This window comes from Dermacentor andersoni, chromosome 9 (assembly GCF_023375885.2).
Source record: "Dermacentor andersoni chromosome 9, qqDerAnde1_hic_scaffold, whole genome shotgun sequence".
Classification (NCBI taxonomy): Eukaryota; Metazoa; Arthropoda; class Arachnida; order Ixodida; family Ixodidae; genus Dermacentor; species Dermacentor andersoni.
Genome location: NC_092822.1, coordinates 3,147,154 through 3,169,451, shown reverse-complemented (window position 1 = coordinate 3,169,451; position 22,298 = coordinate 3,147,154). Strand labels below are relative to the sequence as shown.

Here is a 22,298-nt window from a genome sequence, read left to right as displayed (position 1 = left end):
TGACAACCGCAAATTTGCTGAAAATGCTATTCTGATCTAAAAGCGATGTACTGCTTGTAAAGTGTCAGCTGATCTTACTTTGGTGCCTCTAAAAGTAAATATAACATTAATAAACTGTGTATATATCCCATAAAAAGCGTGCTGTGGGCAAACTTGAATAAAAGAAAGTGCATACTATTCACTTTGTTGTTTATTCAGCGGCTGCTGCAATTAAATGGGACTTGGACCCATTCGCGCAGTAGTCGCACTCTCCTGCTGCTAGCATGGCCCTGCCTTAACCCGTCCAGGCGAGTGAAAAGTGCAGCAACATCAGAAGTAATTATTACAGCACTGCCGCATGGGCACTGTCATTTCTCAACACATGGGGTGCCTCGGTTCAGCAGCGACAGAGTGCCAGCATGCGAAAGTCGCACACCGCCACTGCATCTTAGTGATGTAGCGCTGTGGTCTATATGACCAGGATAGTGACTTGGAGGGAATGTTCATACCTGCTTTCTCCTCACTCATTGGTGCATCAGTCACCATTACATAATCTATTCGCAATTGTGCTAAATTATTTTTTAACATGCCATTTAAATGTGCAGTGGGCAGGAGTTTGGCAGTGACTATGTTTTGTCTCGGTTTTCTTTCTCTTTGTACCTTGTGCCGCCCGCAACCATGAGTATAAACCAATGAGTCCAATTTTCTGCTCTACCCAACAGAATAAATTGGGACATTAAACTAAACCTATTATGACTCCCTGGCTCGTGTCCGGCCACTGCAGTTTTGCCCAAACCACGGAGGTTATATAAAACTTATGGAGTGGCAGCCGCTACAGCCGCCTACGAAGCGAGTGAAGCCGCCACCGGCCATATTGTTACAAGAAAAAGAGGGAAACTCCAGCATAGTGAGCTGTGGAATAGGTGCGGCACTCCACTGCATTTGTGGTTCCGCAATGAAAAATAAAGGAGAAACCCTTTAAGAAGTATACTAATCCACGGTCATGTGAAACTGTTGTCGGTAAAAGTATTCATGTATCAATTTGTTGCGGCAGGATTCGAGAAATCTAATAGGTGATATGCTTCGCTAATCATACTTCCTCACTTGGTTAAATTGTGAATAGTCTCTCTGCACAAACTAGGTTCGTGTGATGTGATTGCATAATGAATATTCACCACTGTTTACCAACTAACTCACATGAGATCTTTTCAGCCACCTTGTATAAAGATTGAATACACTTTCCGCCTGCCAATGTTTGACCACACGGCACGACCATCATTTTATATTTTGTGAGCGCTATGACATGGCTTGGACATGGGGAGAAACTGTACTGAATACTTTGTATCTGCTGCAAATGGTTCTGAAAAGGCCTTCATGTCATTGGAGGCCTTATTTAAATCGCAATACTATATGAACTGCTCTTTATTCTAGCACACAACATAGTTTGCACAAAAAAGGTGCCACAATTAAACCATGTATTTAATTACATCCTGAAAGACCTGATCTTCATATACTGAAGCTAGAGGTTTCGTTGTATGGAACTTTACTGTGAATATTCTGTTATATCTATAAGCGCCCAAAGAAAATTATTGTTTTAAAACACACGACAGTTGAAACATATGAGTAAAAAAAATGCTACACACACATCAAAACAGCAGAAAACACTTCGAAGTGATACCTAACAATAATTAAAAAGCACATTCATTCACTATATAGAAGCACAGTTGGGAGCCCAGGTTCTGTGTTAAGTAATTTATAAATATTACAAGCATTGAAATCAGTGCGCACACTGTTTTTTCTTTTTTTCACAGCAATGTGGCATACCCAGAATCTTAGCACTCTGCGATTTTCTTGTAATAGAGAGCTCATGCTCTTGCGTTCAAGCCTGATTTTTACAGCAGAATTTATTGCTAGATGAGTTGGTGCAAATAGATGGAAGAAAACCTATGAACCATACATACACGTATGCAAAGGTAATGGACAGAACGAGCACTGAAATTGCAACTCTTCCCTTGTACAAGTCCAGCGCTCATCCTGTCCACGTCTTCTCTAGCTATGCGCGTTTGTCTCACTGGCTTCTCTTGTAAAATACTAGCACTGCGCGCTAAGTACTTGGTGCACACCATGTGGTAGAAACAAACAGTATGTCGTCGTAGAAGGAAACTGCACAGCGTGTTCGAGCCCAACCCAAGACCACTGCAAGCCAGGAGCAAAGTCCCGTCCCGTCCTTCTGATATATGAAGCCCATGCATGTGCTATATGCGAAATCATACCAAGTGAAGTGCCAATGGGTACGTATTTAAGACACAAATTTACATTGACATGTGCATATGTGTGAGCACTTTCCCAACCATTTCCAACTGAAGCAAATGTATGCATGTCGTACATACGGTCGTGAGCAAACGACAAGAGCTTATTTTACAAGTGAAAAGGTAAACCAGGCATCATCCTTACATGACTGGTGCAGCTATGACATATTGAGGTGTTGTAATGCCCTCGGCAAGCATGCCACAATCAGTTGCAACCGTGCACAATCTAAACACAACAAACATACACTGCGTTCGGCAATGGCCACTATGGCGTTTCATGCTTCTTGCATCTAGCAAGATGGCGGGGACTAGTTTCATTTTTGGAGAGCCTCCTATGTTCCACTTCTGGTGTGGCAGTCCTAGCTACAGCCTGTGGAAGCAAGTGAAGCAGCCGCTGGCCATACTGCGAGCGAAGCCGCCAGCGGCCATGAGCGCGGCTTATGGGGGAAGGAAGAAAATTCACCGACGATTACAATGCTCCTTAATGTGAAATTTCAGCATAGCTCTTCAAGTGTTTTGAATTCCACCGGTTGCTTCGCAAAGAAAGCACGAACACGGGAACGCATGTCTCGCGTGGAGCACATTCTCGTGCGCGTCTAGCATGTCTAGCATATTACATGTCTAGCAGCGACAGCATGGACGAAGTCTGGGTCTGGAGCACACGCCAGTGCTTTGTTTCCATATATGGTATCGGTCGCTGCGCTCGCCACATGGCTTAGTAATGACATCATCAGCATACTATTCAGGGGGCTTACAACCCATGCTACTACAGCACCATCTCATATATATATATATTTATTTATTTATTTTACATACTGTCAATCCCTCATGGGATTCTAACGGGAAGGGCAAGTACATATGGTAGTATTTGCGAACAAAGAATATAAATACATTATATAATCACGAGCGTGTTATTGCAAAGGTTTTGGCTTCACTGAACAAAAGAATTAACTACTTCATCGCAAATGCAATATTTGGGTACAATATACTATAACAAAGAAGAATCTGAGAGAATAAGAAACCAAACAAGAAAGGAAAAAAGAAAACCACCTGAAAGCACATGTGATATAAAACACCTAAGGAACTTCACAAACAGGATGCAGTCATGCGTATAATGCATTATACAAAAAGAACACTTGTAGATTATATTGTAAGGCTATGAAGATCGGCAACAAACCGGAGTATGTAAATCAGAGCTGTAAGGCGAGGAGATGTTTTTCCAGTGAATTAGGAAATGTATCTAATGAGGAACTGTTACTAATGGATTCACTCAGTTTATTCCATTCTCTTAGTGCTAAAGGAAAGAATGAATTGTATATATACCATAGAGCTTTCCTTCATACACTTTCTAGTTTTTTAATTAGTTGTTTAGTGTATGAGAAGCAGATAACATTTGCGTACTCAAGGACTGACCTGACGAAAGTTTTGTAAGCTAGAAGTTTTGTATCGGGTGGTGCTAGTCGGAGGTGCCTTCCAAGAAAGAAAAGTCATTTCATTGCAGTCGCTGTAACGTTGTTTATATGGGAGTTCCATCTGAAGTCATGTGTTAACGTTAATCTGAGGTACTTGTGTTCACGAACTCGTATTAGTGGCACGTCGTTAATGGCATACATAAAGCTCGAGTTAGCTTTTTTCTGGTGATTGAAAGAACAGCAGATTTCTTAGTATTGATGGTCATCTTCCAGTAAGCACACCAGTTAGATACAGCTTTTAAGTCGTTTAATGTTATGTGGTCATCATGCGAGTTAATATTTCGATAAAGAATGCAGTCATCTGCAAATAGCCTAATGTTTCCTGTGATTTTTGCACGTAAGTCGTTAATAAAAATTAGAAATAAAAGGGGAGCTAGAACACTTCCTTGGGGGACTCCCGATGTTACCCGGGCTGGTTCCAGGACTTGCTTTTGGAAATGTGGTTGTTTGCTTCAAATCAGGGGTACAATCAGGACTCGATGGGAACCAAAGGTCAGTGGGACGCCTCACATTGGGCGTTCACAGGAAGACTGCAAATGAAGCTGCGCAGGTTGATATGGGCTGGACTAGTTTTGAAGTGAGGGAAGCTCACAGTAAAATTGATTATGAAGAATGACTGAGGAATATGGAAGAAAGTAAATGGGCTGGGAGAGTGTTGAGGTATCTGTACAGGAAAAACATTGATTCACAGTGGAGGAAAAGAACTAGGAAGCTTACCAGCAAGTATGCGGCCTGTAGGGTGGGCAACACGGCAAGAGAGAATGTCAAGCGTCAAGTCAGAGATGCTGAAATAATATCGTTGGTGGCGGCAATGGAAAGGAAACCTGCCATGAGTAGCTACTTAAGAGGAAAAAACGAAATCAGGAAAGAAACAATTTATGACAACTCAAAGGGAAGCTCATTACTTTTCAAAGCGAGATCGGGATGCCTTAGAACATGCACTTATAAAGTGAGATATAAAAAGGAAGAAGAAGCATGTGCTTGCTGCGGTAAAGCTAGGCAAACAATGGAGTACGTTTTATTAGAATGCGAAGACGTCTGCCCAATGGTCGATTTAGGCACCACTGGCCTCCTGAAGCCCTCGGGTTCAGCAAGAGCAGTGGAAAAGTAAACATGTCCACAATAGAGATTAGTAAGAGGCGATCGGAAGATTGGTGGAAGAAAAGTAGGGAAATGACAAAAAAACGGAGACGTACAAAAGCAAAGTTCGTAATATGGGGTCAGAAAATTTGGCTGTGGGAGTTCATAGTGGTTTTCTTTTCTTTTTTCTTTTTTATCCTACGTAGGACATTAGGCAGTATAATAGCAAGAGCTTAGTGGTGCAAGCCACTGCCCCGTTCCAAAGGGGACGCTCATAAAATCCATCCATTCTAGCTGCTAGTGCACAGTCAGGCCGGCTCAGACATGTGCGGCTGTTTGCTTCGTGTGTTTTCCGAACGCTGTTATGTTCAACATGGTCATTCTTGTGAAAAACAGTGGATGATATGAAAAAGAAGGTGTATCCCTGCATTTACTGCAGCACAGGAGGTACGATGCCAAAAATAAAGATGGACTCTCATTGCTACGCTCCGACCTGCCACAACGATTATCCGGGCACTCCGAAAGCGTCATTGTTCGCTGCACCAACGGAAAATGAACTTCGGTAGAAGTGGGAGCGCAATCTACGAAGAGCAGTCAAGCCTCTCACTGAATCTTCAGCGGTATGTGGGCGCCGCTTTGAGCCTCGATACATTTTGAGGGATTACGTCCACAGTATTAATAGCACCGAAGCGTGACTTCCATGGCGCCTGGCGCCGTGCCTACCCTTCTGCCTGACTTTGCGTCCTGCCTTTCTGTCGCACCTGTCAAAGAAAGGCCGGAAGGAAAGAAGCCAGCCATAGCAAGTCCACCGGTGGTAAGCACGAAGCCACGTAAGGATGCACGGACCGTACAAAATGAAGTATACTAATTACGGAAACATGGGTTCCTCTTTTTGTGCGCTTAAACTTTGGAACAGTCTTCCATATTCCATTAAGTTATCGTCTACCTTGTACTCTTTCAAATATGAACTCAATAATTATTTGCTGTCTGATTAATTTTCTATAATGTTATTTTGCTAATTAGAAGCTTTGTAATTACCATTGATTGTGCATCTTTCCTCTTCCTTTTGTCTTTTATGTGTGTCATCCCTCAGTTTCTTGGTTATCTTTTGCTTATTTTCTATTTTGTTTCTCTGCTCTGTATTCGGCTTTATTTTTTTATATAACTTCTAATCCAAGGGTCCCAGTGCAGTCTCTGACTTTGGGACCTTTGTCTGTGTACCATTTCTTGCAACAAATTGTTATTAACGAAAAATAAACTGAAACTGAAACTGAAGTGGTACTCGACCCACCCATCCTTTGGAATCATCCACTGGCAAATGTCGCAGGATTTCACGAATCAGTTTACTTCACTTGTAGTCCTGGCCAGAAAAATTATTCTGTGATCCTAGCTACTGTTCTCTTTATGTCTTGGTGTCCGGCCATGATTCTGTAGTGCCCCAAACTCAAGACCGCCTGTCATAGCGATTTAGTGACCACTAACTGAAGTACTTCTCTGCCCAAGGCAAATTGCATCTCCTGTATAACTTTTTACCCTGAAATTCGAAAATGGTCCTTTCTCTTATTTGTCGCTCACTCTCTTTCCTTCTGGAAGCAAGCTTGGACAGAGCCATCCTTTTTCTGCATTTCCACGAATTCTGTTAGTGTCACTGAAAGTACTTTGGTTATAGGTACCTTCAGTGCCTGCAATGGTTGCTGCATACTAGATTGTGTGACTACTGCCAGCGATACTGCTGGAATAGCCTCTGTAGTCCTCATCTTCTGTGTCACATTGTTAGGTGACCTAACCTAACCCCTTCATACGTCTTCTCTGTGTCTGACATTTCTATCCATCTATCAAAATAGTTTGTCAGATGGCAAGAAACTGTTTACTAGTCTCTGATTGTTTTGGTTTACAATTCAGAAATTTTTCATGGAATCCTTGAGCAGTAAGCCTGAATCTCTGCTGTAGTGCATTTTTGACTTTGTTGTAGTTAATTTACTCAGCTGCTGACATTCTTCCAAACACGTTCAAGGCTTCACCTACTAAACACAAAGTGCTGTCGCCCACTCTGTTCGCTCCCAGCCTTGTTACACAGCAGTTATTTCAAAACAATACAGATAAGCTCCAACACTGGCTCTGTTATTGTCGAATGAAGCCATTAACTTTCATTTTCTTTGTTCTCTGTGGCTCCATTTTTGAAAAACAGATGATTCGTACACATCATCTTTTCCGATAGACACGTCAGCCAACGCAACTTTGACAAAATCTCCTTTTCGGCTTTGCATGCTTCCTGAGATTCTTGTTGTTCTTGATTGTAAAGGCTAAGCAATTCTTTGCGTCTTAGTCCCTGAGAACTGGCTACCCCCAACAGATTCTTATAATCCATGCTTCTAGGAAGTGTCAGCAAGTAGAGTAGAACTTCGTTCCTACATTTTAAATAAAACGCGAGAAAAACGCACTAACCAAAAAAGAGTACGATCCGAAGTCACTAAAAAAAAAATTTGACACAATCAGTTGTTGACATATACGTAGTGTGAAGCGTTGCACTGATCGTTTCGGCACGAGATGCCGACGTGCGTCGAGCTGGTGGTGCTCCGGCAGCCCGAGACGTGTTTTGTTGTTTTTTTTATTAGAGAGTTTTAGAATAGGGGCCCAATAGTTCGGGGCCCCAAAGAGCTGTGTGGGTGTTAGCGTTGGGGCACGTGGGAGCGAAAAGTTCTAGAACAGATCTTTGTGTTTGCGGATAGTGTCTTGCACTGACAGCGCCACTACGGTGTCAAAGAAAAGCTATTAGAAATGATTAAATAAAATACACCATCTTGTGATAAGAATAGTAATACTGACTTTCGTGTTTCTGCATTTAATTACACTTTAGAGGTTATTCTGTAAGCAGCAAACAATTAGTTGCGCACAGTTTTGAGTAGCCAACTTTATGTGCCTTCACCAGCCAAGCTAAGCCGTGTTAGGCCTACGAGCCATAAAATCCACAATCAAATTCGTAACCAGCGGCATCTAATGAATCAATCTTCATAACAGGTTAGTTGAGAGAAAGCGATAACCGCAGTCACTTCTCCTAGCTTGCGAACTTCACATGTTGCCGCGAATCGAACCCAGTTTGGGGCTAGGTTAGAGCCGTCGCTTCGATGGGTGACGCCACATTTGTTTACGCAACTTTTGGGGCTCTTGCTAAATCAGTGAAATAGCGTGCTCGACAGAAAACTGCGCAAAACCCAAACGCAGTTTGCGTCTGCGCATGCGCAGTGGCTTCGACGCTATTTCTTTGGGGCCCCTATTCTAAAACTCTCTATGGGGAACCAGCGCTGGAGTTTTCACGGCGCCTGCAGCGCCGCCCTGGCGGTCAGAACGTGCACAATGCAGCCTCCCCCGCGGACGAAAATTGCGTTGCGTGCCCTTAAAGCCGAAGGAAAACAAAAGGGCGCCGACGATACTGTTGCGTATACAAGTGCCACAACTAAGTCGGGATGAGGGAGGATGTATCCTTCTGCGTCTTTCCATCTAAACCCTACGAACAAGAACGGAGGCGGCGTTGGATCCAAGCAGTCAGGCGAGCGGAGTGAGCTCCCGTCTTGTCGCCCTGTCAAGCGGTGTCGGGCTGGTTTCTAAATCAAATTTCGCGTGTATCCTTGGTTTATTCGACAGTGAAGACGGTCAGCCATGGCAGACAGTACCAAACAGCAGAATCTGCTGTCGGTATTTCGTCGGAAACAAAATGAGCAATAGCATGCACCATTCGGCATATGTACCATTTTTCCTTCGCAATGCCACCGCCAAGCCCCTTCCAACGCCACCGCACCAAGTGAACGATACGAAAGGTAAAAATTATCCATTCATTGCCAAGAATTATGTGGGAGGGAAGCTGCCTTGTAATACGAGTTGTATGCGCATAGTGCCGGCGCACGCGCGACTAAGCCACCTATGTGTTTATAAAAATGCGCATGCGGATGAGGACTCGGCGCTGAGATGCATCCGGCAAATTAATGTAATTAGTGCTAAATGTAGCCAGGATTGTTACGGATCAAGCAGCCGAGCACTCAAACCTTTGCTTGCGCGAGTCAGCTGATGCGATAAAGCTTTCTTCTCCATTGAGTGCTGTGGCGAAGTAACATCAGAATTTTTTATGTCTAGCCAGAGAAATATGGAATATCTTCAGGCCAACTAATACTTACGAAACCATAGCCTAGCACGACCGGAGCCATAACTGCTAGATTTGCGAGGCAGGCAGCCACGCAAGCATGGCATCGATACACGACGCAACCGTTAAAGAAACACGTGCTCGCCGCGACGCACTGTGAAAAATGTATAAAGCTTAAAAAGCTTCTTTCGTCATTTCTTCACTTGATGGCGCTAGCTTCTTTACAAAAACTCCATTTGAAGCGGCGCGAAGACGGAAACATACGAACTATAATACGGCTGCGTATGTGTGTGTCGTCTGGTTGTGTGGCTGGAATATGCCGCGTTTCGTCGCCAGGGCGGCGTGCAACGCACTCTTTTCGACGCGCCGCCTATCCAGCGCTGGTTCCCCATTGCATGGTGTTTTAAGGGGGCGACGGGAAACTGAAACGAAATCGAGCTGGTGGGCGATGCCAGGTGCAGCCGAAGCGAAAAGTGATGCCTACATCACGCCGCCTGCTGCAGAGAATGGTGCCACATTTGGATTATCGCCTACTAAAAGTGTGCAGTATGCTACCAATGGCACTATTGGGGGCCAGCTCCACCACTGGAAAAGCTGCCGCCACCGTCGGCGTGACTAGGCATGAGGAATCACGTGGACACAGCGGCCACGTCGGCTGCTTCGGAAGTGCCAAAGCGAGCTGAAAACAAAAGTTTAAAGTCCCAGCTGCACTGCGGTTCTGGTTAAGTGGTGAGGCTTTAACGCCTTGGGTGCCTGCTTGACAACATTTGAAAGTACTATACTAATAGGTAGTGGCTGCCTTTGGAGGCGTGCAGCATGTTAGCTTACTGCTCGGTGCCGCAGTGCCGGACGTACGCAATGGAGCCCGGTGTCAGCCTTATTCACACGTAGCCGCAGGACAAGGAGCTGCGTGAAGCTTGGCTCGTGAAACTTAGAACCGGCAGACAGCCATCAGCTGCAGCTCGGGTATGCAGCAAGCACAGACGCGAGGAAGATTTGTGCTACGGCGCCGGAACTGCAATGTTTGGTGAGTAGCAGAAAACGCATTCTGAGACGCCCGCACGCGCTCTCTGTCCAGCTAATGTCATGACAGTTTGGTCTATAAACTTGTTGATGCTAGATACTGGCAAGTTCACTGGAACGGAAAGGAGCGGTACGACACACATTAAAAGAAGGCATGGCATATGGTCATGTTTGTGTTATGAATTAATGCACTGGATTACGAAAAAGAAGCAGAGGGAAATTGCACGCTGAGAAGTCCGATAAACATACAGTGCGATGCAACTTGAGAAATAATATTGAGATGTCCAAGAATTTAGAAGATAAAAAACAGATTGAATTGTCACGATGGCAGATCACAGTCGTCATAGGCATCGAAGTCTCTATAACGAAAATATTTTTGAACAGTTCTGATAGCGTCCACGCAACAGCGGTTGCTAGTGTACTGTCAAATGCTCATATGCTGCGGCCTAAAGCTCACGGCATGGTGTGAAAACGCGCTCACAGCGAAAGCAAAACATTGTGCGCGAACATGCATGCAGACGCGCAGTTGGTTGCTGCAAACCCGTGCGATCGCTGCATTGAGGCTTCATTCTGTTATGCTCCATTTGGTTATACAGACAATCCACTATAAGAACATATTTAACATAGTTTACTCCCAGTGTTTGCCTACCTTTAACGCAAGAAGCCGGTTCGGGAGACTCCATCGCGGCGACTGCGTGCAATGGCGTTCACAGTACGGATTCGGTAAAGAGATAGCGTCTGTAAACGATTCTGTGCTTTCAGTTTGCCCAAGATTATTATATTGACAGTCAAAAACTTGCCTCATTTTGAGAGTACTTACATAAATGTTCCGGAGCGCTGCCGTATGGTGTTTTTATTGAGCGCCGTAAGCGAAACCTATGAGGAGCGCGCCGCGGTGATCCCTCGTACTACGCAAGGGAGGCACTTCTGACAGATGGTGACTCTGTAAGTCTTCGCCCCCAATACGCACCACATGCTGTAAAACATATAGATGAAGATGTTTATGACTTGTAGTGTGCGTAGCTGTGAATGCGGCATGCGACGACCCAGGCGGAGATTTACTGCTACCGGAATAAGAAACGATGCGCGCCTTGTTCTCACGTGAGAAGGACGGCTGTATACTGTTCTCGAATGCACACACCTCGCCCCTTTTCTTGTTCACATGGGATCTAGCGACCGGAAAACGTATATGATCGCTGCCTGCAGCAGCGAACGGCGGCGCGTTTCAGTTATCACCTACTGAAAGCGTGCACTATGCTTCCCACGGCACCACACGCTGTGAAACAAATAGGTGAAAACGCTTATTGCAATAAGATTGGCGGTGATAGCTGTGAATGCTGTGTACGACGACCCCACAGAAGATTTGCTAGTAGCAAAATGAGAAACTGAGTGTGCGATGGCATTTTCACATGAGACGAGAGGGCAAGTATGGTGGTGAAGCTGCCGCAGCGAGCAGCTATATACTGTTTTCGATCACGCGTGCCTCGCGCATCTTCTTGTTTACATGCGATCTAGTGACTGGAAAACGTATCATAGGATCACAGTTTGGTGGCTTACTGAATGTTGGTGCCGAAAAATCATGTTCTCCAGGAACGTATGAACTGGTAAAAAATGAGCTTAACTCTATTGGGTCATTTATTGTGTTCTCGATTTAGAATGTTGTCGCCGGGAAAACGTATGTAACGGGCACTCATCAATGAGGTTCTGCTGTATTCAGAAAACCCAGCAGGCTTGCCATTATTTTGCCGAGGTCTTTTGGTGGTAAACACGACGCAAGGAACGTTTGAGTTGCAAAATGCCTTTGTGGGGGATGAGCAGAAAAATGAAATCCTTTTATCATCAATGAACGCACACTACAAACCCAATAAAAAATCCTGATAATCAACAAACTGCGCACAGTGCGAGTTAATTCAATGTATTCCCGAAAGTCCTCACCCCCAATGTGTTGGAAACTTCAAAATATTTACATTGAGTTCGCCAGTGTTGTTATGTCTCCTTGCCGTTGCTGTTTCCATCAAAAAGTTGTTGGGCCCACCGATGCATCGTGGATTCAACGTCACAGTCTTCATTGTCCGGTTCACGGTTGATCTGGCCAGACTGTGAAAATGGCCGGGTGACCGAGGCACCTGAATCACCTGGCCAACTCCACTAGCCTGCTGATCATAGTCACAGGGGCTCTCAGAAACAGTGCCATCAGCCTGTAGCTGAGGTCTCCGGTGAGGCAACCACTTAGCTTACAGGTCGCAGTCATGGCAGCTGAAGCACAGCCTCCACTCGATTGCCGCTGTCATGATGAGCCATCCGTCATGTCCGGCTTCCAGCTCATCCTGCTCATCATCCCAGAGCGTACCTGGTATGCCCCATTCTGCTACGTGTCCTTTGGCTGCGTTAACCATGCTGATGATGGTGATGATGATGATGATGCCTTATTCAAGGGCAACAACCCACTGTGGGGGATAGGCCACGAACCAGGTGGTAAAATGATTTAGAAAAAAAGGAATATAAATGAATAACTGAGGACGGGAAAGAAACCAAAATTAAATGAAATTAAGTAGTGTGCAATAAGTTTGTCAGCCTTGATAGCACTAGCAACATGAACTTGATATTAAGAATACATAAAATCAATGGTAGACGTAAAAAATCACTGAGGTAATTTTGAATAATTATATTAATGATAAACATCATTTTCGTATATTAGAAAACTGGCGACACGATAGTAAAAAATTATAGATGGATTCTGGATTGTTGAGGTAGCACAAAGGGGATACCACCAGACTACATATGTACAAGTAAAAGATTAAGTGTATGTAATACGGCAGTGCAGCCTTGTAAATTATACTTAGAATCGTCGGATAGGACACTATTGTTGGTTTCAAGAATAATTAAAATGCATAAAGTCTGTAGATTTTTCTAATGAGAGACTTTTTCTGTCTTTGGTCAAACAAATATGCCTTTTTCTAGCTGCAGTGAAATGCACAGTTGCCGGCAGCACAGATAACACCGGACCATTTAAAGAAGCGTGTGCTAAAGAATTGGCTATTTCATTAAGATTGATACTAAATGGACTAAACGTAAGTGGGGTGGAGCTAATGTATAAAACGTTTGCAAATTTGTCAAATTTGTAGACGCGTTAAGCGCGCTGCATACAGAAAGCAAATCTGTGATGATAACTCTTGTAGCATGAAGGGGTAACTTTCATAAAGCAAGCATTATTGACAGTAGTTCGGCCTGAAAAATTCATGTGTAATATGGTAGGTGAAGTGAGAAAGATCACTCAGGGGGATAGTGAGTATATTCTCGCACCTGCCTTCTCTTCACATGGGGAAATTTGTCAGCATCAGCTCTTTTTCCATCTGGTTCTCTTTCATGCCCATTTTTTCCTCAACCACAACCTCGTCATTGCCTTGGAAAAATTCAGCTGTTATTTTACGAATATATTTTAATGCCATGTCCCCTTCCAATTTGTTTCCATCTTTGTCTGGGATATGTTGTTGTACTGTTCCAGACTTGCTGCCAAATAATTTGATGTGGTTCCAAAATATCCTAGGTGCGGCCTTCTTTTTCTCATGTATTTCTGACACCCAATGTTCACTTTCACCTTTTATCTTTGCTTGCTCCAGTATTTGAACCATAGATTTTTTCTCCTGTTATATTTCCCATTTTCTGGCTACTTCATCCTGTAGCAACTGCGCTTTTTTTTGCCTACCTGTGCTTTCAGGATGCTTTCTGTCATTTGGTGATCGCTCGTCGTATTTCCCTGTTCCATCAGCTTTTTGGCTTCTTTTTTTTTTCTTTCCAACAAACATGTTGGTTCTTTTTCCGTATTTCTGTCGTTATTACACCTAGAAGCTCACTATATTCCCACTCCTTGCTTGGCCATTTGCCAAGTTCTTCGACTCTTGTGACTATATTTGTCATTTGTTCAGTGTTCAAATTTGGACTGGCCATTTTGAGCTGCTTGCTCTCTTTCCAAACTGCATATTCCATTTTCAAAATGATCCGTTTATGGTCACCCCCTATGCTGCTATACCCTTCCTCTTCCATGACAGTTTCTCTAAACTTATCATGAATTCCTTCTGTCATCAGACAGTAATCAATGGTCAGTTGCTGGTTTCCCGCTTCTCACGTGGTCTGCCCATCACACTTAGGCCCTGTATTCTTGATAATGAGGTTATGTTGCTCACCAAGATCTAGCATTGACTTCCCGTTGTTGATATAATCATCTAGATCCTGTATGTGGGCATTCACGTCACCTAATAGGATAATTTTGGCGTCATTCCCGGAACCCTTAATTAATATCAGCATTTAGGCATTCTGCTAATTCTTGATGCTTCTCTGTGCAATTATTTTCGGTCCGCAAATATGTCACGCCTAGCCAAGTTATCTTTCCACTCATTGTACCTGATAACCAAAGATGCTCTTGACATTTTCAATTTACTCTTTTCCATTTGGCACCGTGATGGATGAGCATTCCGACTCCTCCTCCCTTTCTTTCCGATTTAATTCTGTTGCACCCTTCCCAAACATAATTCTCAGTCACTTCCGAGTCTCTAAGGTGTGTTTCTGTAACTGCACACACCCCTATTTGTTCTCTATTTAACTGCTGCTCAATCTCTGCCCACTTTTCCTTTCTTCTGCCGCCCTGCATGCTTATGTAGCTTATTGCATGGTGAGCTCTCTTTCTTGTCTTCCTACAGGAAAACAAGAATGAGGTTCTGCACTGAGGGCTCCACCCATGCACAGTGCCCGTCAAAGGACACCGTGGTTTCCCTTCATTTTAAGAAATATTTTCTCTCTCTTACTGGCATGGCTTAAAATTCCACTGAAGGCGATTGTGGAGTTTAACGATGTGGCAATGGCGAAGCTGGGGATGACGAGTTAGCCTGATGATGAAATAAAATTATTATGTGTTGTTCATGAATCGGATGATTGTTGTTCGGATGATTGTGTTGATGATTGTTTGATGATTGTTTGATGATTGATGTGATGATTGTTGAATCGGATGATTGTGTTGTTCATGAATGGATGGACAAACAGGTGCTAGGCGGGCACGTGTCAAGCGAAGGTGGGAATTATGTTTAGCTGAGTTTTCCCCTTGAGTGTAATTCCAAGCTATGACACCGACACAGGTAAGTTGATGCCTGTGATCATCACTGGAGACATCAATGGTGATCTTCACAAACCCCAAATTATGTTGCAGCGGCAGGGAGTCATCTAAAGTCCATCTCACAACTGTCACCAGTTGTTGGGGTTGGGTACCATGGTTACGGGTTCTGGCGTCACAGAGGGTCGCACTCTAGCCTGCACCACTGGTGCTTTTCTAGGCGGGTAGCTGGCCTACGCTACTGGGGTGTCACAGGGAGGAGCTGGCCCACGCCATCATCCGATTCACATTCTCTACAAACTTCAGGCATTTTCTGTTTGTCTGTCTGTCTGTCCATCCTCCTATGTTTCTTCAACTGGATATATATCAGAATAGGCATGAGGCAGCATGACATGCATGCATACATAACATGAATGATATGTATGTCTTGGTATAAATGGCATGAATGACATGATGCCGTTGTGGTCGTTTCTTTAACTTACTATATGTCAGGACATGAATGAAATGCATGCATGACCTCACATGATTGATATGAATGGCATGGATTTCGTGACATAAATGACAAGACATACAAGTGCATCTCATGAAATCGGTGACATCAGATGCCTGTCATGACATGTATGCATGACATAAATGGTATGAATGACATGCTGCCATGGTTGCTTCTTTAACTTGATGTATATCTGGATGTGAATGACCTGGCATGAATGGCACTCGTGTCATGACAGAACATGCATGAGCATGTCATACCTTGTCATACACATTTGTCTCGCCACACATATCCTGATACATATTCAGTTAAAGAAATGACAGCCACCCCAATACCTCATGACATATAGGCATGTTGTTGATGTCTTGGATATCCTGATATATAACTTGTTATAAAATGGAGATGACATGAATTACAATCATGTCATAAATGAGATGCCATGCATACCATGATATGAATATGATAAATGAGATTACTATTATGGATTGAATGACATACTACATGCACTTCTTTGCATTTCACATGCGTGTGTGAGATTAATGAAATGTCGTGCCACGAATCCCATACAATGATTCGCATAAATGCTATGGTCTGTATGTCAAGCCGTGACATGATTACCATGAATGCCATGACATACACGACAAGAATGAGATAAATTCATGAAATGCATGCATGCATGCATGGCATGATATTACCATGGCAAGAAATTATGCCGCCCCAGTGGACCAAGTTTTCCATGAGCATTGATTTCTAAACGCCAGACAGCAAAGTGCTGCCTCCTCGTTCTTCCCAAAGCTCGTACTCGACTTTTATGGCCCTTCTCATCGTTACAATACTACTTAGTCAAACATAGAGGCATGCTCTTTCCTTGTGCACATATTGTCTGAGTATGACAATGCTTCATCACATTACACTATCGTAGCACCATCACTGCTGGGCAACTGCACAACGCCACTCATCTGAAAGGCTATCAAAGCACACAGGTGGCTATGCTACAGTATTGCCATCAACTCACCCGTTCGTGTCCTCCAAGTGATAGCACATGCTGCCGTCAGTGAGCATTTGGTTTCTGTAGTTCTTACCCATCTCGCACCTTCATGCCACTCGTTTACATCAATCTGATTGTTCATAGAAATCATTGCAATGGAGCGTAAAACTGGGCGAGTTGGTCGGTCTTTATAGTAAAAGCAGCACAAAAGGAATGGCAACACAAGACAGAGAAGTAGGCGCTGATGTACTGTCTAAGAAGTGTGATCAGCACCTGTCCTGCCTACTGCTCAGTCAAACTTTAAGGCGTGCTCTTTCCTTATGCATATATTGTCTGAGTATGACAGTGCTGCATCACATTACACTATAGTAGTGTCACCACTGCTCAGCCAAGATGGAAAACTGCACCACGCCACTCATCTGAACGGCTATAAAAGGACACAGGTGGCCGTTCCTTTTGCACTCCTTTTGCTATGTAGAAATCATGCAACTGTCATTACTGTCATCGGTTCGTCTTGCTGCTGTCGTCACACACACGCACTTGCATTAATTCTAGTTCACTGTACTTATGTCACACACAAATACTGGATTTACGCGAACACATTGGTCAACTTGGTAATGCTTTGCACAAACCCAAACAATGCTGCGCAGCCAGCTGCCTGCAAAATGCTTTCTTGATGAGAGTTGCTAACTTGAAGACAAGTTACAAGGTCAGGAGCAAGGAGAAACGAAGCAAAGAGTTTATTTACATAGAATTAAAGGAAAGCTTGCTTACAGAAAAAAAAGCTCATACTGGCAAAACTACAGAGTGCATTACATAAAATCGTAGCCTGCAGCTACATCGTTATGGGAGCACTTACACATCTTTCTGTCTGACCACACTAAATGACTGGAGGGGCTCACTTGCTAGCACACAAGATGGCCCTTTGTATCCCCTCTGTCTTCCATAGGCCAGAGAAACCGTCAATGACACCTTCCTCCAATCGAAGTGTTCGAAGTCGCCGAAAACTCCACCTTCAGGGTGAGGGCACACACAATCACAAAGGCGCCTCTGTTCCCTGAACACAATGTGGCAAGTACTCACAAGCACACATGGTTCACTGCCCCACGAAGGAAGAGGTCGCTGAATGAATGCACTTAGCTGGTTTGTTTGACAGTTGGCTTTGGCAGCTAGCAGTGGCCATAAAGGTCTTACACGGTCACTTTCGCTCGCAATCGAGTTTGACGCGGATTGAAATTCTCGACCATGATCACAAGGGTGGTGTGTGTGGATCCTGCTTTTCTAGTAGTTTCCTGAACCCATCGTCTGTCGTGATGCAGTCAAACATCATCCATCCAACCACATATTCTCAGTTAAACGTGTCCCACAATGGCATCACAGTTGGTCTGTATTGGCAGGAAGGAAGGGGAGGTGGGGGTTGCATACTGAGAGCTTCATCAAGCCGAAGTAGATCATACAGGAATGCAGGAGCGGCTCGAAGTCCTCTGACCCCGCTACCCAATCTTAACAATGTGGGCCCTCTATTTTATGAAGGACACCTACAGTCTCACATTGATATCGCCTCTCAATATGCCCTTAACATGTTTGCCACCACGTATTTGTTTGCGCGTATCCTGCATGCCACTATTTTCGCGTGCAGGAGCACGCGAAATTCCTGTGACGGTTGTGCGGGCTTGCAACAGCTTCATCGCTGTGTCCCATCTTCGACCATGCACCCTCTAAAGGTGCACCCTCAAAATCTAGTATATATTGTGTATACTATTAATGCAAATAATTCACTTCCATGATTTGTAAGAAAAGCACGACTTGTATACGCTCCAAGACACTACCTTGCAAGAAAAAATATAAACACATTTGCTCTTAACTCACAGTTTCAGCGTTTTTGTCGAAGTTGCACATTTGCACCTTCAGTGAACGCTGCTTGCGACATTCAAATTGACCTTACGTGACATTTGATAAGCACATGAAAATATATTGACCCTTTTCACGGCGATTCTGTGGGCGTTATCATGTTTGATCACATGGTGATGCATCCATTGCTTGCCTCTACTGCCTCCGTTGCCTCCGCATTTACAATGAGTGTGTATGACACTGGCGCGGCTTAGCAAACCTCTGTTTCAGGAGACATCGTAGATGGTGAATGGGTGGATGACATGAAGCTTTGGCCACAGCTTCAGAGAACATGCAAAAGTGTTTTGGAAGCTCATTAAGCTATGTCCAAATGGCGCGAGCTACGTATATGGTGCTTGTTTTAAAAGCGAGGCTAAATATGTATTTCAAGCTATCCAAACTTTCCGCTCATGAATTCAATCAGGATTAGTGTGTTTTGCTCTTTGTTCTTTATTTGCCAAATATTTTTGAAGCAGCAGGTTGTCACATTTCCGATTCAGTAATTTTCCTTGGTGCCATCACTGTCTGATTATTTCTGCCTAATCGCTCGTGGGTGTGCTCAGTTCAGATAGATTTGTTCTTGCTGGGTGCAAGGCTTAAAACATAGCCATTTTGTCCATTGTAATACCTTGTGGCAAAGATGTATTATCGCTGGTAACTTGCTGACTTTTGTAGATTGTCGCGAAACATTCAGCTTCGACCATTCGTGCACTATCGTTGTAGTCCATCATTTATTGTGCGTGTATGGTGCACATATATTAAAGTGTGCACCCATTCACTTATTGACACGTTGGCGATAGAGTGGGCATAATATTTCGTGCCAGTTGGGGTAAATGTGTGTTCAGTAAAACCTCGTTAAACCGTACCCGCTTAAACAGTAGTTTCGTTTTAAAAGTAGTAAAGTCAAGCCCCCGACTCAGAGGCCATTGACCATAATGTGTTTTGTATCTGCATAAACCGTACCAGCTTATTGAGTACGTATCGGTTAACACGTAGTGTTTCCACTTTTCGTCATGCAAACACGGTGGTATGTCGTCTCCATCGGGCGGCCCGGCAGAACAACAAGCCTCAGAGATCAGAACGGCCTCCAAGCACCCTGTGCATTTGTGCGTGAAGGCACATCAACATCATTTCGCCACCGTGCCAGAGAGTGTTGTGGCGTCGTGCAAGCAAGGACTCGCGTTATTGCCGAAGCTAGGATACAAAAAAAAGATGCCGGGTGCTCAGCATAGAAGAAAAATTAGACACCGTTCGTGCTACCGAACGTGACACGAAGAAGCTGGCACGCGATATGGGTCTACTGTTGACTACTGTGTGCGGCATTTGGAATGCGAAGAAGTTGCTCGGCAGCGCTGCTGCGACCACGAAGAGATGTAGGCTACGAGGTTTGACTTTTCGCCATCGTTGCCTCTGTTGTTGCCGAAGTGTCGCTTAGCGACAGTGATGAGGACGACACAAGAAGTGACAGCATGGGCGATTCAGGCCCGACAGTGGCAAAAGCTGCGCGTTACGTCAGCCTCATGAATGCAATCGTCATGATGAGAACAGCACCCCACAATGAAAAAGGTGTCCCGTGACTTCTGCAACGCTACCGCACCCGTGCACAGAGAATATGCAACGCAAACGAGGAATCTGCCATGCGAGTGTTTGCCGATAATAGGGGGCTGGCTGAAAAGCTGGCTTGCAGCTTCAAAAAGTTTGAGGCCCCTCTCGTCACTACTAGGCCGCCGCGGCATCAAACGAAAATAACACTTTTGTTGCGCGAAGTGAATAAATACTGCATGTCTTTTTCCCCTTTCATCGCACTCTCTCTGAGTTCCGTTTTTGACAGGTAAGTGGGCAATCTCATGCTATTTCGGTTAAGCAGTACTACCGTTTAGTACATACTTTTTCCGAGCTTCAGCCAACTACGGTTTAATGAGGTTTCACTGTATACTCGTGGACAACTTTCTGTGGCTATGAAGGGAAAGCTACGGGACCATGGATGCTGCACATATGTTACCGTGCCAAGCAGTCTGGCAGCGTTTGACAGTGCTTTTGGTTGCTCGGAACAGACACTGAATTGACACAGCTTCCATGTGCAAAATTTTCACGTTGCCCAGACGCAGAAGGGCAAAGCTGCAAAATAAGTAAACCTTTGCACTCAGTGGTGTGTTCTGTCTTATTTACCTGTTGCTTATGTACCTGTTTATGTTTTACTTTCCCCAGCCTAAACTAATGTGGACTAAAACGTGGGATTCCTTTCAGAAGTGCTCTTACTTGTGTGCACTTTGCCTCCGTAGCTTTCCCTTCATAGCCACAGAAAGTTGTCTGCGAGTATAGATACTGCGCATTAAACATACTATGACAGGAAGTGGTGCTATTGTCTTTGTCATTGTTTAACGAGTGGTACTCACTCATGCCAATGTTCCAGGGCTGAAGCACTTTCTTTGCAGGTTAGCGATACAATGCGAGTGGATGAACAAATTTCTGCATCCTTGAAGAAAGCCGTACATCTCGAAGTGTTGTAACATGTACGGACAGTTGCAGAAATGGTCCGCGAACTTGGCTACACAGATTCATCCCCTTATTTAATATGCCAGTCACTATTTTTGCAGCCAACTACTGCACATGTCTTCAATTCACATGATTCAATCTGGCATGATTGCAGCACAGTGAATTAGCAAAAACTTAGTTTCATTTCCGACAGCCGATGGCACAGAAGCAAGGTCAAAGCCGTGATGGTTTCGTATGTATGCACTGTCGCGCGACATGCAGCGCGCTGCTGAAAGCACCATCTCGTTCCTATAGAACAAACTGCTCTGCGAAAAGGGTCAATATCACAAAAGCTTCGTTTCGTTTAGGTGCCAACATTGCGTTCTGCCTGCATAAATTTTTTTTTCATTATGAGCGTTCTTACTGGCGACGGGATGAACCCACTAAGCAATGCACCTTTTTGTTTCAAAGTAGGCGATGCAATTGGAAAGCGATGCTGAAGACATCATTCGCACAATCATTCTGAAAGCCCACTTGGTGCTTCGACAACTAGCTTTAAGATGGATGACATGAGACGTGCTTGCGTCACTGGGTCCGTCATGCGCAGTCTCTGGGCCACAAAGAGACCGAAATGTTCGAGGCCGTCTTCAGCCGTCACAGGCGGGGGTGTTACCGTCTGTGTGCGCGCATCGCACTGGAGGGTGTCACAGTCTCCGCCTGGGTGATCGGAGGTTTCAACAGAAGCCGGACGGGGCTCGAACGACTCAACGGCATTCTTGAAGTCTTTGCGCCGTCTGCAAAGTATGATGCAGTCACACAAATGTCAGTCAGATCTGTCATGAGAGGTAATGCAACTATAACACCAAACTTGTCAAAGTCGTGGGTTCGAATAACGGACGCATTCCAATAAGCCTAACTGATGTAAAACAAGTGTACCGTGCTTTGGATGCACGGTTAAGAACCTTCCAGGTAATACAAATTACTAATTCCCTCCACTACAATGTCTCTCATAGATTACACCCATGCAACCAATAATGTGTTACAATGCTGCTATGACACGGCATTTTGCGCCCAAAGTGTGCTATTTTATATTTAATGTGATTAGCGTTCTTGCCCTACTCCAGCCATTTTGAGCATATCTACCTATTCAGCCATTTGCGCCGACCCAGTGGTTTAAGTTGTCTCATAGCCTAGATCACTAGGTATGTGCTCGTGGTCTTAATGCCGGTGTCATTGTTCCATAGTCGTTGCTCTAGCTTCATGATCTGACTCTTGTCATGTTGTTGGCGTCACGCCTTCTACGCCGACCTAGTGCGCCTCCTTGTCTAATAGCCTCTACCGCTAGGAATGTGC

At 44.4% G+C, this 22,298-nt stretch overlaps 1 protein-coding gene across 2 annotated transcripts in view; it reads right to left on the bottom strand.

The window, feature by feature from the left end:
* Positions 1-17,297: 17,297 nt before the first annotated feature.
* The window catches only part of LOC126526924 (uncharacterized), a 111,609-nt gene continuing 106,608 nt past the window's right edge, over positions 17,298-22,298 (bottom strand). For both annotated transcript variants that reach the window (XM_050174631.3, XM_050174630.3), the window contains exon 6: positions 17,298-21,739. In XM_050174631.3, coding sequence (XP_050030588.1) covers positions 21,463-21,739 — 277 coding nt within the window. In that variant the 3' untranslated portion in view covers positions 17,298-21,462. The remainder of the gene's footprint in view (positions 21,740-22,298) is intronic.